Source organism: Rhipicephalus microplus, chromosome 2 (assembly GCF_043290135.1).
Source record: "Rhipicephalus microplus isolate Deutch F79 chromosome 2, USDA_Rmic, whole genome shotgun sequence".
In the NCBI taxonomy this organism is placed as follows: domain Eukaryota; kingdom Metazoa; phylum Arthropoda; class Arachnida; order Ixodida; family Ixodidae; genus Rhipicephalus; species Rhipicephalus microplus.
In genome coordinates, this window is record NC_134701.1 from 84,243,567 (window position 1) to 84,266,842 (window position 23,276).

The window sequence follows — 23,276 nt, forward strand, 5'->3', positions numbered from 1 at the left end:
CCCGACCAACGCAACGCATTTGAAAGACTGATGAGACAGAGAGGGCAACACTGAGAGAGAGAAGGAGGAGGCACTGGCGGCGGCGTGGCGGCGCCGCAGCTGTCGACGCAGGTGTTCGGTGACGCAACTCTTCGCTTATCTACGCCGCCGTTGTGGGAGCAACGCTGGCCAGGTTGAGCGGGGGGGGGGGGAGGAGCGGAAAACCCGCCAGGACGGCGCCGAAGGGCAAACGCTATGGCGCATACGGCGGACGGCCGTTCAACGCGGAATGACTCCTTGTAAACGGCCACTCTCCTTCCAGCCAGTCGCACAGCGACGCAGGTTATTTACCAGCCTCGGGTTCTTTGAGTATTTTGACGGAATGCGATTGCAGTGGGCGAAAAATAGTGAAGCAAAACTTGCGCAAAACAAAGTGCACCATGGAATGGCCAGAAACAATAATTATTTCGTCCTCGGTGGCATTAGCGGGAGAGCATCGCTACACCTTTTTCCAGAGAAATTTCTTTTTGCATTGTCTGTGTCAGGCGATTCCGCGTATGGTGCCGCAAACACTGAATGCGTAGTCGAAGCTGGAACAAATTAATCCACAGTAGCGGATGTTTAGAAGGCTTGTCATGCACCACGAAACGTGCCGAGGTTGTTATAACAAACTTTTTGCTGACCACATGATCAGCACATAATTCCATATGGTTGCCCAATGAGCTAGCTAAGCACCTGTAGCAAAGGCAGTGCACGTTCTTGTTAAACGTTGTTAATATAAACGATGGTTGTGCATAAGTACAATGACAGCTTTCCGTGTGAATTGGTCATAACCCACGTTTTCGAGCGTAGAAGCGCCTCAACGGAGCTAATCAGTTACCACAGCAAGTTCGTAAGCAATGATGAGGTACAAAATGTGCAGCTGTTTTCCATGTACTGAATAGTTAGTGTACAGTGCCTTGACCACCGCCATTTCTTAAGCCACCTCCCATATAGACTCCCAGTCTGAACAGGTGTGGGACCTTAAACACTAAGAAGCAGTGCCCCCCCCCCCCGCACACACACACGAAATTTGAGGGCGCACGGGCTGATGCACACGCACACTTATTCACAGGCGCACACACATACACGTATACACACAAGCGGCCACACACACACGCGACCGTAAACGCACGCATGCATGGGCGTACACATGTGCACAGGCACGCTTAACACAAGCACGGACTCGCACAATCGCGCTTACACGCACACATGCACGGGTGTACACACAATCGCGCTTACACGCACACACACCCATACTCGAGCGAACATTATTTGTGTGTATATAATCCACAGCAAACATGCAGCTTATAACCAACGCTAAGGAAAGCTTTCGTAACATGGATTGCAGTTAATTGCCATTATAGATGAAACGCGATTTGCTTCTGCTGACATTCTGCTGTATTCGGAGAGCACCTTCACACATTCTAAGTCAATTAGGCCGTAATTTAACGCAAGGTCCACATATTCGTGCAGTAGCTGCGCTGCTCGGCCGCCAATCCGAAGGTCGCGGGTTCGATGCCGGCCGTGGCAGTCGAATTAAGGCGGAGGCGAAAAGGTAGAAGCCTTTGCACTGTGCGATATGAGCGCTCATTAAAGAACACCAAATGGTGAAAATCTCTGCAGCTTTCCACTACGACGGCCCTCATAATCATATCGAGGTTTTTGAGACGTAAAATCCCAAATATTATAATTATGTGTTCTTCTTATCCTGCATATTCCATCTGATGAATCGGCACCTACACCCTTCTCAGGCCCAAAAGCACCCTTAGAGCCTATTTTAGGGTGCTATCGAGGCAAGCACCCAAACAAAGGGGTGCTTTTTTTTCAATCGACCATTTATGGGTGTTAAAGGGTGTTGCAAAGGGTGCTTTCTCGTAAAAGCACCCTTTTTACACCCTTTCGGGTGCAAAAATTTTTACTGTGTAGTCTTTCTTGGCTACCTTCGACGCAAAAAATTTGATCTGTCTGTCGGTCTGTACATTTGTCTGTTTGTCCACTCTTAACGGCACCGGGCACTGGAAAGGGTCAACCCCATCCGCAGCACCCACCATTGTTGCTCAAGATTTAGCGTTCATACTTGTGCAACTGTCAACTAAAAAGCAATTATTGCGCATGTCTGGGGCACCATAACAACACGATCATATTCTGCATGAGCGGCTTTTACTAGAAAATCCATACATAAGCAGATTAATGGACCGTAGTGCTTATCACGCTGCGCTGACCATGCCACGCTTGCACGAAAAGGCGAGTGTTTCCAACGCTTTGCTAAGACTAGGTGGTTGTGTCACCTACACGTCGCATTGCGATCTACACCTTATCGCCTCTGAGGCGGACGCGCACACCCGTCTCAGAGCCACGCGCTTTGTTTTCAAAAAAAAAAAAAGCCAAATGGCGCTCAAGTCTCACGTGTGACGTGGCTTGATGCGCTCGTTCGCCTTCGCTGCACACTCGAGGTACTCCAACGCAGCGCCTCCAGAATACCATTCACTGAATTTCTTGCGCAGAACATGAAATAAATGTTTTGTTCACTCTCTGCACACGCAAGACTATCGTCTTTCGACGACATTTGCAGATAACATACAGATACGGGGCCAATTTTTTTTAAACGTGATCCCGATATGTCCGAAAGCAGAAAGATCAGCCACCTCATGCGCGGTGTTAGAGGGCGGCTCTTTGCTGGTTTCGTGCGGAACCCACCTTCCAGCATCGATGAATTTTCGAAGGAGGCGACCACCATCGAACGCGCACTACAGCTACGCTATACATGTACCACCAGTACGACCGCCCAAACAACAGCGGACAAGTCAAGTCAAGCCAAGATCCTGGACGATGTGGCGCATACCCACGCTGGGGGATTGGCCAAGAACCGGATTGTTTTCATGAATTTCAGCGCAACCGCCGCGACCACTGTGACACCTGACGAGTGTTCTTTGCGTGGCCTTATACGCGAAATCGTGCAAGAAGAGGTGAAGAATCTTGACCCCCCCCCCCCCCGAATGACTGCGCAAATTCGTCGGTCACCGAAGTTGTTCTCTAAGATATAAGGCAAGCACTTTCACTTCCCGAGCCGAACATTGACACGGTTAGGCCAACCTATGCATATATTCTCCGTCGACAGCCATCCAACGTGCCGCCACCACATCAGTACTGCCACTGCCGACAGTGCCTCGTTTCTACAGGAAAAGTTCGACGCCGATTCGACCTCCACTCCACAAAACACACATCTAGCGTAACCCCAGTTACAGGTCCTTGTGCTTCCATTGTTAGGAAGCAGGCCACATGAGGCGGTATTGACCTTTTCGCGTCGCCGGGCACCAAGTAGTTTCGTCCACAACCTCTCCGCGCTATTTCAATGGAAAACCCAACATTGATACGAGCACGAAGATCCCGCGAGACGTTTCTCCTGGGTCCCTGTCACGCTCAGTCTCTCCTGATCATTTTCCCCCATCTAATAAAGGTTGCACCACGGACATGGCGAGAGGAAGATCTCCCAGTTTACTCAGGAGAAACTAAAAGCCGCGATATGGGGGGGGGGGGGGGATGGAGGTTGCGAATTGTTGAAGAGCTGAAAACTCTTCATTACTGCCGCACAAAGAACCGCATATTTTGAATGAAGTGACGAAAGATGAGATTGCTACCGCCGACTTTACACTTTCAATTGATGGTCACGACGTGGTGGCCCTTGTTGACACTGGTGCGGACTTTTCAATAATGAGTGCGAATGTGACCGAAAAGCGCAATAAGGTGAAAATGGAATGGATGGGACTGTCATTTAGAGGAGTTGAAGGCCAGCTACGGCCGTCTATCAGAAAGTGCACCACAAGAGTCAAGATTGGTGATTCAGCGTTCGTGGCACTTTCGTTATTCTTTCAGAGTGGCGTGAACAGGCCATCTTCGGTATAGATTTCTTGCGGGAGTACGGTGCCATAATAAATATACCGGACGGTGTACTCACCTTCTCAGCAGATCATAGCGCAGCGCTGCAGCGCAGGTCCATGCGCGTCAATGGCGACGCGTGACCATACCGCCGTTATCATGTCGCCTCGTCTCTGCCATGTGTGACACGCAGCATAATGGAGAAGGTGTCGCGGAACAAGTATCGACGCTTTTACTCTCTCGAGAAATCTCTATTGCCATAAGTCTCGTCAGTGTAGTGTCTGGGCAAGCAGAGGCCCTGTTGACGAACTTCAGCAACGAGCGTCGACACATTACAGAGGGTACCGCGTTTGCATACTTCGACAAAATTGTAGAATTCCGCGAGTGCTTCGCAGTGCAACAGGCAGAGATGCCAGCCGCTTCAGCACCGCAACCTGTTAACGTGAACACAGATTTATCGCCAGCACAGACGCGGAGTTTGCTAGATGTTATCCGTCGGTTCAGCTATTGTTTCTCATCGACCTCGGGTGTAAATCGAACGCCACTGCCAAAGCACCCAATTGAAACCGAAGAGACGGCAAGACCGATTCGACAAAACCCATACAGCGTGGCACCGAAAGAACACGAAGCAGTTCAACAACAGGCCCAGAGAACCCTCGACGATGACGTCATATCACCATTAGTGCTGGTTAAGAAGAAAGGCGGCAGCTTACGCTTTTATGTGGACTACCACAAGCTCAACCGCGTGTCAAAAAAAAAAAAAGACGTGTACTCATTTCCGCGTATTGATGATTTGCTTGACAGACTGAGCAATGCACGCTTCTTCTTATCGATGAAACTGAAAAGCTGATATTGGCAAATCGAGTTCAATGAACTAATTTTTCTTTTACGATAGATTCTTGCATGCGCAATGCTCGATTAGCTGTGCGAACAAGCTTCTTTTGGTTCCTTCTGATGCCTGTTCATTTTGCGCGCTTTTACACAGGCACGAATATTCTCAAGCTTGATGGCTAGAGGCAGGCCTGCTGATGCCTTGAGTTTTTGCATTCTCGTGTTGTCCCAGGCACTAACACAACGCCTAAAGATTGGCAAGCTCCATCCCACATCGCATTCTTGAAGATAAGTAGACTTCAAGCGCCCTTTGTGGAAACCCAGCGCTAAAAACTACAGCGCGTAGCAGACGCCCCTCACTTTCCGCGCTCTGTCGAGCGTGAGAAGCCCACGATGAATGGATCGATGGATTGATATGGCTGTACCTTGTAGAACGGGTGACGGCTAACGCCACCTAGCCGTAATACTTAGTGAGGAAATCTAGATTTATCTTTTTTTCCCCTTGAAATGGTGAAGTTAAGCACTGGCACTTTGCAGTAAAGAACTTAATTTTCACTCGTGCCTTAATTGTAGCCACCAATCAGATAACCTCCTTTTAGGTATTTCTACCCGCCTAAAGCCTATTTTGCCTTCCCAGTACCTAAACCCTAGTGTTTTGAAAAACTCTGCGCCATCGTCTTGAACTGTAGGTGTTCTGTAAAGGGTGAAACCCTTTACAGAACATTATAATGTGCTCGGAAGTTTCCTCCTCCTCCCCACACGCATTGCATACCGTGTCTACACGTTCGTATTTGGCCCGATAAGTCTTGGTTCGCAATACTCCCGTTCTGACTTCAGACAGTAGATAACTACCCCGAGGATAGTCATAGATCCTCTTCTTGACAATGTGCTGCTTAAAAGTTCCATAAATCTCTAGTCCCGACTTAATCATGCCCATTCTCCACATGTCCGTATATGTTTCCTTCACCTTCTTCTTAAACGAGAGTTCTGTTTGGTTTGGCTCTCTGCTGTTTTCAATGTATTTACCTGTCCATTTTCTTGTTCGCTTCCTTCATTTTGTATCGACATTCCTCGTGTACAAATAGGTGAAAACTTTCCTAGCCCGACGCTCCTCTCCCATTTCTCTCAATTGCTCCTCAAACTTTATCTTGCTGCTAGCTTTCCTGCCCTCGAGTGATGTCCATCCCATATTCACTTCTACTACCTCATTTGGGTTGTTCCCGTGAGCTGCTCGAGCAAGCCTACCTTTTCCACGTTGCTTAATTTTTGATCTTGTTTGAGACCGCATTGCCGAAAGTCAGACCAGGAACCATGACACCTTTCCGTATTCCTCTTACAACATCATACCTATTGTAATACCACAGTGCCCTATTTTTCGTCACCACTGCATCCCTGTTTCCTTTAGTCGTTATGTATATTTCGTGTTCCCTTAGGTACTTGGTCCCAATACTTACCCATACGCCCAGATATTTGTATTTATACGTTATCTCTAGCGTGCATGACATCCTGTATTGTAAGCTCACTCCCATCATTATCATTATAAATCATGACTGCTGATTTTTTTTACTGAATCTGAAATCTAACCCATCTCCCTTCTTACCACAGATGCCTATCTATCCCTGCAAACATTCCTTGTTGTCGGCCAATAGCACTATATCATCTGCGTACATTATCGCTGGTAGTGGCTGTTCCCAGAATTTTTCTTGTTTGATGAAAGAGAAACTGAAACCAAGTCTGTTCCCCTCTAATTTGGTCTCTAATCCTTGTAGGTACATCATGAATAACAAGGGTGACAGAGGACACCCCTGCCTAAGCCCCCGTTTTATATCTGTGGGCTCGTATACTTGTTTTTTTTTCATTTTATAATTACATTGTTACTTTTATAGATATCCTTTCAGAGCTTAGTGACTTCATCTTCTCCACCTAGTGTGTGCAGTATTCTCCACAAGTCCTCTTGAACCACGCTATTGTACGCTCTCTTGATATCCAAAAATGCTAGCCACAGGGGTCTGTGTTCCTTTTCTGCTATTTCGATGCACTGCGTCAGTGAGAACAGATTGTCTTCCAACCTTTTTTGTTTCTGACACCCATTTTGCAGTTCTCCCGGCACCCCGTCATCGTTTTTTTATGCATGCAGTCTTTCTTTTAGAACCTGCATCACCAGCATGTAAATCACTGATGTCACTGTTACAGGACGGTAGTTGTTGTTTATGTCAGCTTTGTCCCCCTTTCCTTTAGACATCATGCTCATTCTGCTAAGTTTCCATTCATTACGACCATCACCATAGATTATTGTTTTGCTCGCTGGCTCTCTCAAAGTCTGGTTATACTTGGGACAAATTTTTTATCAGCATAATCGGGATGCCATCAGTGCCTGTTGATGTACTACTAGGAACCCTCTTTTCAGCCCTTTCCCCCTCTCATTGCGAAAATGGAGCTCCTGCATTACTTGATCATTCCTTCTCTATTAAGGTGCATACGGAACTTTCTTGTTGAAGTTTTCCTCTCATCCTTGTTCTTATATATTCAATAGCTTCGTGCCGTTCTAGCCTGACACCTTGAACTGTAGTTATGAATCTCTTCTCCAGGCTTGTCTCCTTTCTTTGGGAGTTTAGATGGCTCAAAGCAACGCAAACGCTGTGATCCCTATTCGAGGGATTACAAGACAGCGTATAATCAAGCGATTGCCCCCCGCTGTCGAAGTTTAACATCTATGAAATTCACCGAGCTTTTCCTGGCCCAAAATTTTCCATAACTTGATGCACATTAGCAGAAAAAAAAAATTGCGTCGGCCGGGAATCGAACCCGGGCCACCCGCGTGGCAGGCGAGTATTCTACCACTGAACCACCGACGCCGGTATTCGTCGATGACGCCTACGTCATAAACATCAACGCCTCCTTTTGCGCAATCTTGAAATGCATGCATTTTGAGTTATGAACGCCTCCTCTATTTAAAGGGGGCGTTGGGTTTATATACGTCATCTTTTGTTACAACTTTGCAACCAGAAAGTTGCGACTTTACTGATCAACGCAAGCGGCACCATGAAACGTTATGAAACAAAGTGCAGGGTGAATCGAATGCAAATTATGTCGGTGCACGCTTATGTAAAATGTATTTTTGAAAGAAATACACTGTCTTAGTGCGGAGGGAACGTTTCAGAAGCAAGATAGATAGGACAGAGCGTTCTGTACTCTCTGTCTTCCTTTTATTATATTAGTATATTACTTTTATTACAGTATATTACTTTCGAAAATGCAATACCATCCGACGAGCTCTAGTAGGCACTCTTTTGTTGTAAATTGTTAGTGCCTGTTCATGCTGCACAAATTGATCCTTTGATTTTAATCTGAATATTTCAACAGAGTTGCTTGTCGGTACAAGACTGACTTGATCTGCAATAAATAGGACGAGATCGCAGTGATTGATAGAGGAAGGAAAAAGCCCAATGATAGAGGTGGTCCAATGGGTACAATGATGTCAACAAACGCTGACAAACCCCCTTCGCCTGACGATGACATCTTGGCAACTGAGGCGTGACTCCTGCATCGGTACACACGCCGCGGCGTATGACAAAGCGAAATATTCAGAAGCACCGCGCCACATTTGCGCACCTATCAAGTGGCGTCATCTGTGGTAAAATCAGGGAAGCGATCCTGCGCACATTACCAACGTTACTACGGGTCTCCGCCCCCTCGTGCTTTCATCTCTCCACGCGTGTGTTGTCTAAAGTTGTGCCAAGTTTCTTTCGTGTTGTGTTTGTTACTCAAATAGCCCTCCACTGCATTCACTTCTGAAGTATGCTGTGAATCCCGGCAGTGCCGTGGGTGCGTCCGTCAACGCTTACTGAACCCACGAAATCTCCTATCTTTCTTTCCACGGTAGAGTCGTATCAGTCTCGCCTAATCACCGTTCCGGAGCAATCTTGCTCTTCGTAGCGTACACCGCTGTCGTCGGTGGTCCGTTGCGGGTACAAGATTTGCTCCAAGAAGTCGGCGGAGCGCTTCGCGACAGCTGATCACTTTAGTGCACGAAACGAAGTTTCAATCCAGCGTACGGACTCCGTGTGAGCATCCGTCCGTACAGATAACAGCTGTTGCGACAGCCGCTCTTCGGGCTCTGGTGGCGTTCTGTGGCACCTTGACATTGTTTTCTTCTACATCGCCGTGCAGCGCATGAACGGTGTGACGTTCATAGTCGCCGCTTTGACAGCGGTGATAGCTGCGTCTGAACCATCTGGACTGCTGCATCATCGGCCTGACTGGCGCTGATTGGTGGGTGTGCCCTGTCAGGTGCGTTTGACAAGGCTCCGACGATGTCTCTGTGGAACAGTCCCGGCGGGGGCCGCACCGCCCAAAACTACGGGAGCACGCAGCAAGGATTCGGTGGCATGGACAGCCCGTCACGAGTTTCATCCGGTAAGTTGATCCACTACTCCACACGATTGATCGCTGCCTACGCCCGTCAATTATAGCGAACGACGTAAAACAGCTGTTACCGTGGAAATGTCATCTCCTCCCTTGAAGCGGGCAGAGGCGCGCGTATGCATTTCATGGCGGCCGCGATCATACCGATAACACAAGTTTATCGGCGCCTTCATGTCATACTCGTTGCAGTCTTCGTCATAGCGCATGCTGGAAAACATACTGCGCGCGAATAGTGAGCGATTTTATTCACAAAATATTCAGACGCGTGCAGCACACACGGCGAGCCACGTCGATCTACCAGCAGCCATAAATTATCTTGTCGATTGATTGTCCCCGGCACAAAGTTATTCATTTGGTTTGCCGTCCATAAAGTAACAAGCAGTGCAGGTGGGCACCCTAGAGGTACCTGAGAACTGGCTAACCTCCCTGTTCTTCATCCTTTCATCCTCCTCCTCCTCCTCACATTCTGTATGAGCACACAGGCGAACGCAATTCTATATAGTACAGTCACATACACCGTGCAGTTGTTTCTACAAACACTGCACACATTTAATGTGTATGCAGTGTACAGCCAGCAACGCAGCACCTCTTTTCTTCTTTTTTGTTTAACAAGCCATGCAATTTATAGTCATAGGTGAGAGATCGCTTCTTGAATTTATAAGAGCAAAGGCAGTTATGCTGTATCTCTAGCTGACCTGCTTAGCGAGTGTGAATGTGTCAAGTTCTGCAAGCACTGAAATTTGCCACACCTACAAGCTTGCTCGGCCTCTTTTCTGATCTTAAGCAGCAAAAGAATGTGTGATGATATTGTCATAACAACAGTATTTTTGCTGTATTTCAGCTAATTGGTTTGCGGTGTTGATATATTAGCCTCCCAAACTTTCACCTTTTATCTCGAGGGCTGTCGTCCATTTGTAAAAGTAGATGCATGCCTTTATCATTTATTGCCAGTTATTACAAAGAAAGTGCTGCATTGCAACATGCCATGTGTTATTCCAATGTACCTGGATGGCTTATCTTATCACCGTCCAGGAGAACTGGTGATTGTTCTTCAATGAAGTCCTTGTCACACATATTGCTACCGGAAGGTACCAACTCTCTTCATGAAATGTTGTAACGTGTGACTACTTCTATCACTCATTTGATGCAGTGTGTTTCGGCCGCGCACCTTTAGCATTACGATTGATGCCAAGACCCACTGCTCTCTTTTCTCCATGCCAGACACTCCACAACGCTATCACCAGCTGTGCGACAACATCAGCTCCTCAATATTTTCCATCAACAATGACAGTGAGTAAAGAAAAAATTCCTACTTGTTTTTCTCTGGTTGCGGGGTGCATTGTTGAAGCTTCCCACAGTGTTGTATTTACATTAACACCAGCATGAATATCATGTATAGCATACTCGGTATCCAGTAGCCACATCCGTGTCATTTTCTTGATACTTTCGGCAGCTGCTTGTCCTGAAAAATGCATCATTGTGTTGTTCTAAGTGGGAACAAGCTTCTGTATCACTAGAGGGGCACTAATTTCGAGCTAGCACAGGCTGCCTTTTTTTTTGTCATATGCAATCACTTTGCCTACTGCCTGATTAATGTGTGGTTGGTCATTTTCTACACTGTGCACCTGGAGTTCCTGAAGAATTTTGGGACGATAATATAAAGTACTCATGCAGAGTGAAATGAGTAATGTGAATATAATGACTTGACTTCATGCTCACGAGTGGTGAACACGAAATGTGGGTGAAGTTCAAAAGAACAGATTTGTACTTCATAATTAATAGTATAACTAATGCTGATCTGTTTGCAAATGACATTTGTTTGTTTTATCTTTTCATGTTCTGATATTTTTGCCTTAATGCTCACACGACATTATTATTTGCAGCAGCAAGAGCTTAGTTTGGACGAGTTGGTTCATCGTGGTTGTGTTCTAGTAACAGCACGACATCATCACGAAGAGACAAAAAGGACAGCAAAGAGCGCCGACTGTCAACTGAATTTTATTGAATGTGCTACGACCGCTTTTATACCGAGTACAATAACAGTGCTTATGCTAGACGACACATGTGTGACCGTGACAAAGTAATATTAACTGAGAAAAAAATACTCTCTCGGAAAGGATAAGTCAAGGTGTGCTGATGCATTGATCCTTGGCCTTCCTGATAAAAAAAGCTTCAAAAATCTCTTTCATATTTTGTTCTTGCTTTTTTCAAAAACCGTGTTTTAAAGTAGAACACTGTAAAGAATTCAAGTACAGTCCTGTGTTTCATAAAACACGGTTTTTGAAATCAATGCATCAGTACACCTTCACTTATCCTTTCCGAGCGAGAGAGTATTTTTTCTCGGTTACGATTATTTTGTCATAGTCACACATTTGTCGTCGCGCATGAGCACTGTTCTTGTGCTCAGTATAAAAGTTGTCGTAGCACATTCAACAAAATTCAGTTGACAGTCGGCACGCTTTCCTGTCCTCTTTGTCTCTTTCTGAAGTTGTTGCGCTGTTACTAGGACACGACATTACTATGTTAACTGTTTGCGTTACTCTCATTGTTTTTAGTTATATTTCTGTGTATCTTTGTATACCTTGCCTTAGGGCAATTAGCACATCAGTATGTGTAAATAAATAAATAATAGTGTAAAGCAGCGCATGGATGGTGATGGATGAACATGGGACACAGCGCTAACAACTCAATCTTCATTGCACGTGATCACATATATAACCCTCTGCTCTGTGCAAAAGATCGAGAAAGCGGGGAGGAGGGGCACACAAGGCAATAGGTGAGGCGTGAACCTGCAAAGGCTCATGGAATGTGCCATCTGCATCGGCTTTCGGTTCAAGACATCCGTGGCACGGTGTTTTTCTGGCCATCTTTTCTGAGCTGTAGACTCGTTTTTTATTTCAATTGTGTTGCAATGAAATCGCTCGCACAATCATGGTTGGTTGTACAGCTGCCGGTTGCACGAGTTAGAGCACCCAAGGGAAATAAGATGTTCAGATTCCCTTGGAATCATGAAAGAAAATTGAAGTGGGTTTTGTGGCAATAAGGAGAGCCACTGTGAGTGGTATAGCCTTTGGATGGCTTGCGTCAGGTGGGTAACATTTGTCCCAAATCCTGCATGGATGGTTTCGACTGTCTGACACATTCGATATTTACGCATAGGCACTCCCAGCACAGATCCACGGTAGGTTTACTACGTGTCATCGACATTTTGGCACAATGAAAGAGGAACTGAGGCATCAAGACGAAAGCATGAAAGGCATTTAGATGTGTAGTTTTTTTTTTTTTTCATCAGCACAATCACACTCACTATCAATGCAGTTACGACAAGCTTACGGCGTTTACGCTAAAGCGCATGGCCGCCATGTACTGACCCTGATACCGAAAATAGTGCGACACAGCAGCTAACAGCCGCACGAAATCGGGCCAGCGGTGACACCGTGGAATTCGCGGACACAGCATTTGTCATTGACATTAAATGCAGCAATGTTTACACGATTAGCCGGTGGTTCTGAAGGCGTCGACCTCACACCAGTGGGAGAAAATGATGTCAGTAATGCCATGTAGGCGAGAAAAAGTGCCCTAGTAATATACCTATAGTAGAACAGGCATACAATGTGCTGATAATTTCAAGTGTTCCTCTAAGTATTTCTTTTGTAATAGCAAATTTATTAATACCCGATCTGGTGGAGATACTAGCAGTACAGGTAGCTAGGCATAACAAGCACGACGCCCGACTATGAGGTGAGCGATGCAATGCGTAAACACCAAACGAGCTTGACTTCGCTAAAAAAAAAGTTACCGCTGATAGATTTCGCTTTCAATGCTTTTTCAGCACTGCATTCTGCAGAGGTCAATCACGAACGATGATTGAACATTTTGCCAAACCGCGACCGCTGAACGCGTAGTTTTATTAAAATAGGATACGCCTTGTACACAGATACAAGCTGAAGCTACTGTATACCAGCAATCTAAGACGGGAACAGAGTGGTGTAACCACAAATGCAGTAACAGCTGAGCGCCCCGCAGAAGGAAATACTTAAAAAATAAGCACGTTAGTGGGTGAGCTGCGTCAATATGTAAGTGTAAAATTAGTTGAAAGACGTGATATCCAAGGCCATGTCACTTATTATTTAGAAAAAAAAAACACAGAATCATGATGGCGCGTACAGTCTGCTGTTTGCCACGTCAAACGAAAATATTATTTGCAAATGACAGCACACGCATGCTTCCCTATCGTGGTCAGTCGTAGGTGTGGCCATGCTAACCTGTACTAGAAATTCACAGCATACGCGTTGGGTTGCCGTAAAAAAATGCGAGCGACACAGATGCGACACAAATGCCAGCGACAGAACTTAGGGCATCTCTATGTTTAATTTCCTCCGCTTCAATGATTTCTCTCTAGAGCTGGTCAGAATTGAAGTGGCCAGAAGTGGCCAAGACTTAACATAGAGACTCTGTAAGCTGCTCTTCAATTTGTTTATCGAAAAAGGAAATGGTATTTTTGTCGCATCAGCCATCTGTTTGATTTGTAGGTCTTCCCCGTCATATCCATTGCTTCGTGTCGGGCGTGTATATATGCGATCACGTGCAATAAACATTTATGTGTAAGCAGTGAGTGCTGTCTTCCACTGTCGCCATCCGTGTGCTGCTTTGAGCTGTACTGTTCCAAGTGACGAAGTAGGGATTTATCTCTCTTCCTGTTCACCTCACTCTCCATGCATGGCATGTGTAACTTTCGGTGGGATGCTTACTTCTCTTAAATAGCCAATTCAACGGTAGTAAATATTCAAAAGACAGGCTTGATCCCTACTTTAACAGCCTAATTTCTTGGCAGAATATAAAGGTCAGTGTTCTCCAACTTAGGTGTACTTATTTCGGTATGGTAATGTACTTCTTCAGGCATGCTAATGAGCACTATGTGGTCAAATATTCCAAAGCCCTCTACTACAGTGTGCTTCATAACATATGGTCTTGGTGCATGTGACCTTACCAATTATCACAACATTGGCACTGAAACTCATCCTTCCTACAGCCACCCATGTTATGCTTGTGAGCGGTGAGGTTATGGAGTAAGATAAGACAGGAGCGCTGGCTTCACTCATGTAGAAAGGAAACATTCTGCAACTTCGGATCTTATTTCACGGTGTGTTCGCTAGATGGCACTTCAAATAAAAAAAGTGGCCGAGGAGTGACTCTGTCATTAAGCGGAGCCACGCGCCAAGGGTATTCTCTGTCGTTGCTATAATAAAGGCGCATGGTCACACTTCACCGCATTTCTGCACCTGCTTGCCCACCTGTTTTGTCGCCTGCTCACCACTATCCACAGACGTCGTTGCCGACCTGTGCCAGTCAGCGAATGCACTCATGAGCACAAGTGTTGAATTGTGTGCCTTGACTGGTCATGCTACACGTTATGATGAGCACAAGGAGAGGAGAAAGCAAGTGAAAATGCATGAAGGGAAGGACTGAGCTAGAACATAGTTTCTTAAAATTAACTAAAGGGGACTCTGGTGCTGCAATCGTACGGCGACCATGGGAATGGTGCATGTAGGAAGAAATAAACTGAGGAGAGGCCGTTACGTCACATTTTGTGAAACCAGAAGTAGGAAAGAGGAGACTACTCCTCCTTGCAATGGTGGGCACACTATGACGGTTCGTACATGCGCAACGGGCGCCAGCGAGAGGGAGGTGGGCCACGTGAGCCGATTTCGGACATGTCCGGCAGCACCGCTGCCCCCATCTGATAGACGAGCTAGAAAAGCGAAACGTTTGTGCTGATTATGAGCAAATGTGCTGCGACACGCGCTTGTGTAGTGCCTGTGTGCCATTCACAGCTTCATTACGGCTTATATCGTGAATCTACAATAAACTTACAGCTTTGCACTTCGTGTTTAATTTGCTGAATACACGAGGGCAACGGGGTGAACAGGCCGGATAATCACCAGGTCGAATTTTTTTCTTCTGCAGATACAATAAGTTCAAGGTACGAAACATAATGTAGCGGTGAAATGTTATTTAATTTCTCTTGCTATTTAGCCAGATTAAGTACATCCGAATCATTCTTGCGCCGCCGCAGTGGTCTAGTAGCTAAGGTACTCGGCTGCTGACCCGCAGGTCGTGGGATCGAATCTCGGCTGCGGTGGCTGCATTTTCGATGGAGGCGCAAATGTTGGATGCCGGTGTGCTCAGGTTGGGGTGCACTTTAAAAACCCCATGTGATCGAAATTTCCGAAGCCTTCAACTACAGCGTCTCTCATAATCATATGGTGGTTTTGGGACGTTAAACCCCACATATCGATCAATTTAATCCCAATCATTCTTTGCCCTGTGTGTCTGGATACGTGCGCACGGGTATCGTTTGCAGCGGCATGCGGGTCGGCCGAGTGCGACTATATAGAAAGAAACTTGGCCAGAAATGATTGTTACTGAATGCAATACATTAATAGAAAATCATTATTTAAAAAATAAATGTATCAGGCATGTCTAATTCTTGCTGGGTAAGCTCTGGTGAGAACAGTGGGCCACATCCTGCTTTCCGATAGTTGTGACCATCGTTCACGATAACGGCTCACCGCAGCCTCTCGCATTAAGAGCCGTAGACGCTGCTGTTCTCATCTAGGAATTTTATGGTGCCTTTATTGAGGCACGCAACAGCACAGTGCTGAAGGAAAACGACGAAGGTGCGGGGCCAACCATTTTCGCAGAAGTGGTCGCGAGCTTCGAAAAGGACCGCTTTCGACCTCAAGCGAAATTAACTAAACTCGCAGTAGGGAAGCTCACTGTAGCCTTCTAATACATTGCATCATCTCTGAAGTGCAACAGCTGCATAAAAGTGCACATTCAGAACTATAGCTGGCTATCAACAGCGCTTTCATACGAGTGGTGATGCAGGCGGCACGAGATGCCGTCGTGCCCACCTATTCCCACAACCCACTTGCAAAAGCACGACTTCTGCCAGAATTTTCACTCTGCAGCTTGCATTCTCCTCGGCTTTTGTTCCTCCAGAGAATGATGGGTAGTACACGGATTTGCCTAGTCTTCGCACTTGATGGAGGCGGAAATGTTGTAGGCCCGTGTGCTCAGATTTGGGTGCACGTTAAAGAACCCCAGGTGGTCAAAATTTCCGGAGCCCTCCACTACGGCGTCTCTCATAATCATATGGTGGTTTTGGGACGTTAAACCCCACAAATCAATCAGTCTTCGTACTTGTGGCTTTGTTTATTGCTGTGTTTTGGTTTTCTTTCGAATGAAAAAATGGACGGTTATAAACTTCTTGACACAATTTGAATTGGTGAGCCTAAAAAGTTGCAGTAGTGAAGTGCAACTGCTGAATATTTGCCGATTGTTGTTTGGTAACAAAAAGACTTCAAGACACGCGAAAAGAACCAGAGCCAAAAGTACGAAAATTAGACAAATCCGTGTACTACCTATCATTCGCATACTCACTCAAGCACCTTGCATTGCAGCTTCCACAGACACAAACGCCAGAGTTCCCTCTAGTGTATTCATAGGAAACTCTATTAGCTAGACCACTGCGTCAGCATTTACACGGCTTCTCCCAAGCAAATGCATTGGGTGGTGGCAGAGTTGGCACTTCTCTCATATCTTATTTCGTGGATCAGGGACATTTTAAATTAGTTTACCTGATGTGCTGGAGTTCTGGAACTTACGACATGCTTCAGTACTCTGTTTATTTCATCATCACCAATACACATAATTGTGCTTGTGTTACTATAAGCTTCGCATTATGCGCGTGTTGCTTTACCAACTTGGCGTAATGCAAGTGTTGGTTATACGGACTCTACTAGTGCTATGTTGTTTGTTTGTCGACTTTTGTTCCTTTTTACTTTGTAGTTACTAAAAAACAATGAAAGACTACAGAGAATGTCACCTATGCTTTTGATGGTATTGCCACAAGACAGTAGTGGGATTTGGGCATAAAGCGGTAGAGGGTTCCTGGCTGAAAGAAAAGACTACGAAGTGGATAGAGACTGGTTCCAGCCCGCCAGTGCGCCAGGCATTGTCATCGCGTGTAATCGTTGTAAATATCTGTAAATATACGTTTTCTTGTAAGATTATTGGTGGAGGTGCTGGGTACGCCTACCTGGCTTTTCCGGCAAACCAACACGGAACTTCGGAGTGGTCGCCACCTTCATTTTTCTGCAATGGCTCAACAGGCCCACCCACAAGAGCAACAGCAGCCGCAGCTGCAGCATCAGCAGCACCAGCACCAGCAGCACCAGCACCAGTAGCAGCAGCTGCCTCCTCTGTTTCTCCTGCCTCCACGAGACCCCGGAACCTTCTCGGGCACAGGCAAGGACAAGGTGAATGTTGAAGATTGGGTCGCTTTGTACGAGCGCGTGAGCGAATACTATAGGTGGGACCCTACGTTGATGCTGGCCAACGTTGTATTTTACTTGCGGGATACGGCGCTCACCTGGTATGAGACGCATGAGTCGGAGTTGACCAGCTGAAACGTTTGCAAATTGAAGCTTCTCGAGTTATTCAGCAGGCCATTTGGGCGACAGCAGGCCGCGAGGAAAGACCTGGAATGTCGCGTGCAGACATCGACAGAATCTTATGTATCTTACATACAGGACGTATTGGGCCTCTGTCGAAAGGTGGACGAGAACATGAGCGAAACTGACAAAATCGCTCACATATTGAAGGGAATTGCCGATGACGCCTTCAATCTGTTGATCGTTAAAGATTGCGCCACCGTCGACGCGGTTGTGAAGGAGTGTCAGCGCTTCGAGCACGCCAAGAACCGTCGCATAACCCGCCAGTTTGCGCGTCTGCCTAATACTGCAGCCACTTCGACCTGTGAAGACAGCCCCAAGTTCACGCAAGCTACATCGTCCGAAAATGTCACCCGAATCGTTCGTCGCGAACTCGAAGCAATGGCTCCTGCAGCCATCGCCTCTGACGGTCCTCAAGACAACGCATCCACCGTCTCCCTCATCCAAGCCGTCGTTCGCCAAGAAATAGCAAATCTCGGCATCACACCTGTTTGCGCTGTTCGCACCACCGAGAGCTCGACTTCTGTTAACCAGATTCCGGTGTACCCTTCCCGCTACCCTTCCCGCTACCGGAACCCTGCTGAATGGAGAACGTCGGATGATAGACCGATCTGTTTTCACTGCTCTCGCGCCGGCCACATTGCACGCTACTGTCGCAATCGTTGGTCATCCAATTCATCTTGGAACACTGGGACATGGCGTCGCTTTGAAGGCAGTTCTCGCCGCTTTTCGACTCCGTACGATCCACAGCCTGCTCCTACTAACGTTCAGGGCCGAAGGTTCAGCCGGTCACCATCACCGCAAGGCCGCCGATCTCTCTCGCCGATGATTTCTCGATCCAGGTCCCCTGCACGACCTGGGCCCTCAACCTCGGGAAACTAGACCGTGCAGCTCCCGGAGGTGACGCTGCATTAACGACCCATTCTGCAAATCCTCTGTTGACGATTCCTACACGCCGCAATATTTTGGACCTTTTGGTGGATGACGTTACCGTTACAGCCCTCATAGACACTGGCGCACAAATTTCAGTCATGAGCGCTGCTCTCTGTATTAAACTGCGAAAAGTGATCACGCCTCCTAATAAGCGTGCAGTAATGCTTGCCGATGGGAGCACATCTGCCGTTCTCGGCATGTGTACCTCTCGCGTGTGTATTGCTGGGCGCCAGACCGTCGTATTGTTCACCGTGCTTGAGCAGTGCCCACATGACGTGATTCTTGGCCTCGACTTTCTCTCTGCGCACTCCGCCCTTATCGACTGCTCGACGGGTCTTCTTCAGTTGGAACTGCCTTTTGACGCCGCTGTTGCCCATGACGCTCAAATTCGCCTTTGTGCCACCGAGTTCCTGCATCTTCCGCCGCAAGCCGCGACTTACGTGCAGCTCGTGTGTGATCCGCCTGTGCGCGATGGTGAATATGTCGTTTCACCTATTACCGACGTTGTGCTAAAGCACTCCATTGCTGTCCCGCACACCGTGGTGAGAGTATGCCACAATCAGACCCATCTGTCTCTTTTGAACTTTGGTTTCTCCACGCATGTGCTGCCTGCTGGTATTAAACTAGGCATCATGTCGTCGTTGAAAGAGTGTGATATTTCTGAACTGTCGGCTCAGCAACCTACTCCGCACGTCAACTTGCTCACTGCGCCCAACCTGTCAAGCATTGACATTGCCAAAATGATAGCGCCAGATCTTTCGCCCTCCGAAGCACAAGACCTCCACCGTCTGTTGACATTCTATGCGGACATATTTGATCTTGACAACCGCCCTTTAGGCCAGACATCAGTTGTGACCCATCACATCAACACCGGCGATGCCAACCCAATTCATCGCCGCCCTTACCGCGTCTCCGCTACCGAACGCTCTGTCATCCAGAAAGAGGTCGAGAAAATGCTCGCCAAAGGCGTCGTCGAACACTCATCTAGTCCGTGGGCATCCCCGGTCGTGCTTGTCAAGAAGAAGGACAACACATGGCGCTTTTGCGTCGACTATAGACATCTCAACAAGGTCACTAAGAAGGACGTTTACCCTTTACCAAGAATAGATGACGCCCTTGACTGCCTTCATGGCGCAAAGTTTTTCTCGTCCATTGACCTTCGATCTGGTTATTGGCAGATCGCTGTTGACCCACGGGACCGAGAAAAAACAGCATTTGTAACCCCCGATGGGTTATACCAATTTAAAGTAATGCCATTTGGCCTTTGTAATGCGCCGGCCACCTTTGAGCGCATGATAGACTCCCTTCTGCGCGGCTTCAAATGGTCGACTTGCTTATGCTACTTAGATGATATAATTGTTTTTTCACCGACGTTCGCAAGCCATCTAGAGCGACTGTCCAGTATTCTCTAAGTATTTCGCAACGCTGGTCTCCAGCTGAACTCCTCCAAATGCCGTTTCGGCCATCGCGAAATAACTGTACTTGGTCACCTCGTTAACGCATCTGGGGTACAGCCCGATCCGGACAAAATTCGCGCATTGACTCAATTTCCCGTGCCCTCTTCTCATAAGGATGTCCGGAGCTTCCTTGGTTTGTGCTCCTATTTTCGCCGCTTCATCCGAAATTTCGCCGATATTGCGCGGCCTCTCACCGAGCTTCTTAAAAAAGACGTCCCATTTACTTGGAATTCGCCTCAGAGTGCTGCATTTTCGGCGCTCATTGCAGCCCTCACGACTACGCCAATATTAGCCCACTTTGATCAGACTGCCCCGACAGAAGTTCGTACGGACGCGAGTGGCCACGGAATTGGTGCTGTTTTAGCTCAGCGTCAGCATGGACGTGACTGTGTCATCGCCTACGCCAGCCGCCTTTTATCCCCTGCCGAGAGGAACTATTCCATCACCGAAAGAGAGTGTCTTGCTCTTGTTTGGGCTGTCGCTAAATTTCGCCCGTACCTCTTCGGCCGCAGTTTTACTGTTGTAGCTGATCATCATGCACTCTGCTGGCTTTCCTCGCTAAAGGATCCCACGGGACGTCTCGGTCGTTGGTCTCTCTGCCTCCAAGAATACACCTTCTCGGTCGTGTATAAATCTGGCCACCTCCATCAAGACGCCGACTGCCTGTCACGGTATCCAGTGGATCCACCAGACGCCACAGAGAGAGCTACGGAGGCTTGCGTCTTATCAATATCAGACTTTCTTGATATCGCTTCTGAGCAACGCCGCGACCCGGATTTACTTCCCATCATAGAAAGCCTGAGTTCCGCTACTCCACCCACTTCTCTGAACTTGTATTTCCTTCATGAAGGAGTTCTCTACCGCCACAACATGCGCCCTAATGGTCCTGACCGCCTTCTCGTCGTGCCTTCCCATTTGCGTGTAGATGTTCTCCGACAGCTTCACGATGAACCTGCCGCTGGTCACCTGGGAGTCACCCGCACTTATGATCGCGTCCGGCGCCGTTTTTTCTGGCCACGCCTATATCGCTCTGTGCAAAAGTATGTCGCCAGCTGCGACCTTTGTCAACGTCGAAAACGACCAACATCGCTTCCAGCTGGCCTTCTTAACCCTATTGAGATCCCTGCTGAACCATTCTACCGCGTAGGGCTCGACCTTCTCGGGCCATTTCCCACTTCTGCATCCGGGAACAAATGGGTTGCCGTGGCGACCGACTACGCGACACGTTACGCGATCACCCGCGCTCTTCCAACCAGCTGCGCTACCGATGTCGCCGACTTTCTGCTACATGACATCATATTGCATCACGGTGCTCCTCGACAGCTCGTTACTGACCAAAGCCGATACTTTTTATCTCGCGTCGTCCAGGATATCGTACGTTCCTGTTCCACGAACCACAAGTTCACAACGGCATACCATCCACAAACTAATGGACTTACAGAGCGCCTGAATCGCACTATCACGGACATGTTGTCAATGTATGTTTCTCCAGACCACCGTGACTGGGACGCAACGTTACCCTACGTCACCTTCGCTTACAACTCCTCCAGACATGACACCGCAGGCTATTCCCCGTTCTACCTTCTTTATGGACGGGAACCCTCTCTGCCTCTTGATACACTCCTTCCCGCTGGTTCAAGCTCCCCTGTCACATACGTCCGCGATGCAATAGAGCGAGCCGACGCAGCACGACAGATTGCCCGAGAACGACTCATGCTTTCTCAAGCCTCTCAGAAAGATCGATACGATCGTCATCACCGCGAAGTTTCGTATGCACCAGGTTCTCTCGTACTCTTGTGGACCCCATGTCGTCACATCGGCCTCTCAGAAAAACTTTTATTTCGCTATGACGGACCATACAAAGTCCTTCGCAAGATCACCAACCTCACCTACGTGATACAGCGAGTCGTCGACGAAGCGCACTCAATGCCACCACCATCCACTGTTGTGCACGTCGTCAGACTGAAGCCTTATGTGTCACCGAACACTCCCCTTTCGTGACAAGCGCCGGGTCGGCGCTTTAACGCCGCGGGGTAGTGCCACAAGACAGTAGTGGGATTTGGGCATAAAGCGGTAGAGGGTTCCTGGCTGAAAGAAAAGACTACGAAGTGGATAGAGACTGGTTCCAGCCCGCCAGTGCGCCAGGCATTGTCATCGCGTGTAATCGTTGTAAATATCTGTAAATATACGTTTTCTTGTAAGATTATCATTAGTTTTTTTGAATAAAGAAATAGTCCTCACAACGCATTCATGCTTATTTTGCTCTTATCATTCATAAAAGGTGGTCTGGCCATTGGGTGGTGGCAGAGTTGGCACTTCTCTCATATCTTATTTCGTGGATCAGGGACATTTTAAATTAGTTTACCTGATGTGCTGGAGTTCTGGAACTTACGACATGCTTCAGTACTCTGTTTCTTTTATCATCATCAATGCACATAATTATGCTTGTGTTACTACAAGTTTCGCATTATGCGCGTGTTGCTTTACCAACTTGGCGTAATGCAAGTGTTGGTTATACGGGCTCTACTAGTGCTATGTTGTTTGTTTGTCCACTTTTGTTCCTTTTTATTTTGTAGTTACTAAATATCAATGAAAGACTACAGAGAATGTCACCTATGCTTTTGATGGTATCATTAGTTTTTTTAATAAAGAAATAGTCCTCACAATGCATTCATGCTTATTTTGCTCTTATCATTCATAAAAGATGGTCTGGCCTAGTAGATTAAAATGACATTAAGTAGAAACTGAACAAAAATATGAAAGACTGAAAAAAGCATTGAAATTACACTTGGAAGACCCAACTGTACTACTTAAAAAAAACAAAAAACTGATATTTTTCAACAGTTAAGAAAACATTAAAATTCCACTTGATAGACACAACAGTACCAATGAAAAAAAAAGCTGCTATTTTTTAACAGCTGGCTATATTTTTGTATGATTGTCAGCTCCTGTGGGGCTGCACATTGATAGCCGTGATATCACTTGCTTCTGTGGCAGGTGCAAAGTGCGCATTTCTTGTCCTACTACTACTTCCCATTCTGCACCTTTCCTTTACTAATCCCACTGTCGTGCTTTTACAAAGGCGCTGAGACATGCCCCACCACGGAGCGCTGTTTGCTGCCAGTGCTGATTGTTAATGGTCATAGAAACCGTAGTAGGGAGCACAGTGAGGCGAGAGGCATGGGTAGCAGTTCGGATTGTTGGTACGACTGTT

The 23,276-nt window shown here is 47.1% G+C and overlaps 1 protein-coding gene and 1 non-coding gene across 2 annotated transcripts in view; one reads left to right on the forward strand and one right to left on the reverse strand.

The window, feature by feature from the left end:
* Positions 1–7,512: 7,512 nt before the first annotated feature.
* TRNAG-GCC (transfer RNA glycine (anticodon GCC)) lies at positions 7,513–7,583 on the reverse strand. Its single transcript has one exon. It is a non-coding gene; the product is annotated as a tRNA-Gly (tRNA).
* Positions 7,584–8,621: 1,038 nt separating this feature from the next.
* LOC119170827 (syntaxin-7) overlaps positions 8,622–23,276 on the forward strand; it is a 68,947-nt gene continuing 54,292 nt past the window's right edge. The window contains exons 1-2 of the mRNA XM_037422093.2: positions 8,622–9,144; positions 10,375–10,443. Of these exons, the coding sequence (XP_037277990.2) occupies positions 9,042–9,144; positions 10,375–10,443 (172 nt within the window). The 5' untranslated portion in view covers positions 8,622–9,041. The remainder of the gene's footprint in view (positions 9,145–10,374; positions 10,444–23,276) is intronic.